This window comes from Mastomys coucha, unplaced genomic scaffold, assembly GCF_008632895.1.
Source record: "Mastomys coucha isolate ucsf_1 unplaced genomic scaffold, UCSF_Mcou_1 pScaffold7, whole genome shotgun sequence".
Classification (NCBI taxonomy): domain Eukaryota; kingdom Metazoa; phylum Chordata; class Mammalia; order Rodentia; family Muridae; genus Mastomys; species Mastomys coucha.
In genome coordinates, this window is record NW_022196913.1 from 13,771,860 (window position 1) to 13,774,221 (window position 2,362).

At 39.1% G+C, this 2,362-nt stretch overlaps 1 protein-coding gene across 1 annotated transcript in view; it reads left to right on the top strand.

Annotated features, from left to right (window-relative positions):
* The window catches only part of LOC116082245 (isopentenyl-diphosphate Delta-isomerase 1), a 5,458-nt gene extending 3,496 nt beyond the window's left edge, over positions 1–1,962 (top strand). Inside the window, exon 5 of the mRNA XM_031359110.1 lies at positions 1,606–1,962. Within this exon, the coding sequence (XP_031214970.1) occupies positions 1,606–1,923 (318 nt within the window). The 3' untranslated portion in view covers positions 1,924–1,962. The remainder of the gene's footprint in view (positions 1–1,605) is intronic.
* Positions 1,963–2,362: the final 400 nt, after the last annotated feature.

A 2,362-nucleotide genomic window follows, 5' to 3' on the forward strand; every position in this document is an offset into this window, starting at 1 on the left:
TTTTTTTTTTTTTTTTACATACTGCCTATTTTTACTTTGTTTTCCTGCATGTGTCTCATGTGTGCCATCTACATGCAGTTCCAGAGGAAGCCAAAAGAGGGAGTTGAATCCCTTGGAACTAGAGTTAAGGCTCGGTATCAGGTGCCATGTGAGTGCTAAGATTGAAACCTTAGTCCTGTAGAAGAACAAGACAACACATTTAACTCTTGAGCTATCTTTCTGGCCACCCTCTTTATTTGTTTTTATGTATGTATGTATGTATGTATGTTTGTATGTATGAGATTCCATGGATCTCATGTGGCTCAGTCTGACCTTACACTTAAGCTGTAGCTCAAGGTGACCTGCCTGCCTTTATTTTCCTAGTGCTGAGAATACAAGTATACACCACGGTGCTGGGGATGGAGCCCAGAGCTTCATGCTTGGCAAGCCCTCAGGGAGCTGAATCCCAGCACTCAGGAGGCAGAGGTAGATGGTTCAGAGTTTCAGGTCAGTCGTATCTACGTAGAGAGTTCTTAGCTAGCCAGGGCTACACGGTAAAACTTCACCTCAAAAATAGGTTAGCTAGCTAGGTAGGTAGATGGACAGACAGACAGATACATAGATAGAAAATGTTTCAGAAAGAACGGAACAATAACAGGGAAATCAGTTCATTGAGATTTATGGCTCGTGTTCCTAAGGATGTCCACAAGAAAACATTCATCTCTGATTTGATTAGTTATAATAGCCAACCTTGTAGGCTTGAACAAAACTATGACTGATTTTTAAGAAACAAATTTTAGAGCTAGCTAGCCTAGAGCTCACTGTGTATGCGAGGCTAGCCATGAACACAGAGATCTGCCTGCTTCAGCTTCCAGCCATCCTGTTAGGACGAAAGGAGTATACCGCCATGCCTGACTAAACTGTCCTCTTTGATGATCAGACAGAGTGTCTCATGCAGTTGAATGGTAAATGATTTTCTGTAATAGCAATTTCAATATACAGATGCTACATTCTAGTTTGAATAACTACTTTTTAATACTTTGAGAACAAACTAACTTATATTTGGTCTCAGGAGTAAAAACTGAGACACTCAAGACAGTAGTAATTTTTCCATATATTTAAAAGCTCTGATTGTAAAACTATGCTGCTGTCATTCAAGCTACTGTTCAAGGGCTAGAGAGATGGCTCAGCTAGGAGCACTGACTGCTCTTCCAGGGGACCCATGTTTAATACTCAGCTGCAACTCCAGTTCTAGGAGATCAGTTGCCCCCTTCTAGTCTCCCAAGGCACCACGTACACACCTAGTACACCGATACACATGCAAGCAACACGCTTATATACATTTAAAAAATCAGATATTCTTGAGATGTGTTAATTTTAGGTTATCTTTTGTCACTAGTCAGTTTTTTCTTTTCTTGGTTTCTGATGTTGTTATTTGTTTTTTTGTTTCGTTTTGTTTTTTGATACATGTCTCACTGTACAACCCTGGCTAGCTGGGAACTCACTGTGCCTTAAACTCAGAGAACCACCTACCTCTGCCTCCTGAATACTGGCATTAAAGACATGCACCCCTCTGCCTGACCTCATCAGTAATATTATTAACTGATTTTTCTTTTCATGTTGTAGGTTGATCTAAATGAAATGAATTATCTAACAAGAATTTACTACAAGGCCCAATCTGATGGTATCTGGGGTGAACATGAAATTGATTACATTTTGTTTCTGAGGAAGAATGTAACCTTGAATCCAGATCCCAACGAGATTAAAAGCTATTGCTATGTGTCAAAGGAAGAACTCAAAGAACTTTTGAAGAAGGCAGCCAGTGGTGAAATTAAATTAACGCCATGGTTTAAGATTATTGCGGACACTTTCCTCTTTAAATGGTGGGATAACTTAAACCATTTGAGTCCATTTGTTGACCATGAGAAAATACACAGAATGTGAATGTGTAAATGATTTGAAAAGTTTTCTACCTGGTAAAAATGGTTTGGTTTGGTTTTAAGTTGGACTCCCTTGTATGATACATAGTTTGTTTTTTTTGGGGGGGGGTGGGGTTTGGGTTTTTTTTTTTTTTTTTTTTTTTTTTTTTTTTTTTTTTTTTTTTTTTTTTTTTGGTTTTTTCGAGACAGGGTTTCTCTGTGTAGTCCTGGCTGTCCTGGAATTCACTCTGTAGACCAGGCTGGCCTCGAACTCAGAAATCCGCCTGCCTCTGCCTCCCAAGTGCTGGGATTAAAGGCATGCGCCACCACGCCCAGCGATACATAGGTATTTTACAACCAGAATTTGTTTTGAGGAAAGAAAAACTCAGCTAACTTATGATTTTATATTATATATCCCATATATAAGCACTGTTTCTAAGAGATCTTTGGAAGAAGTTATTGCA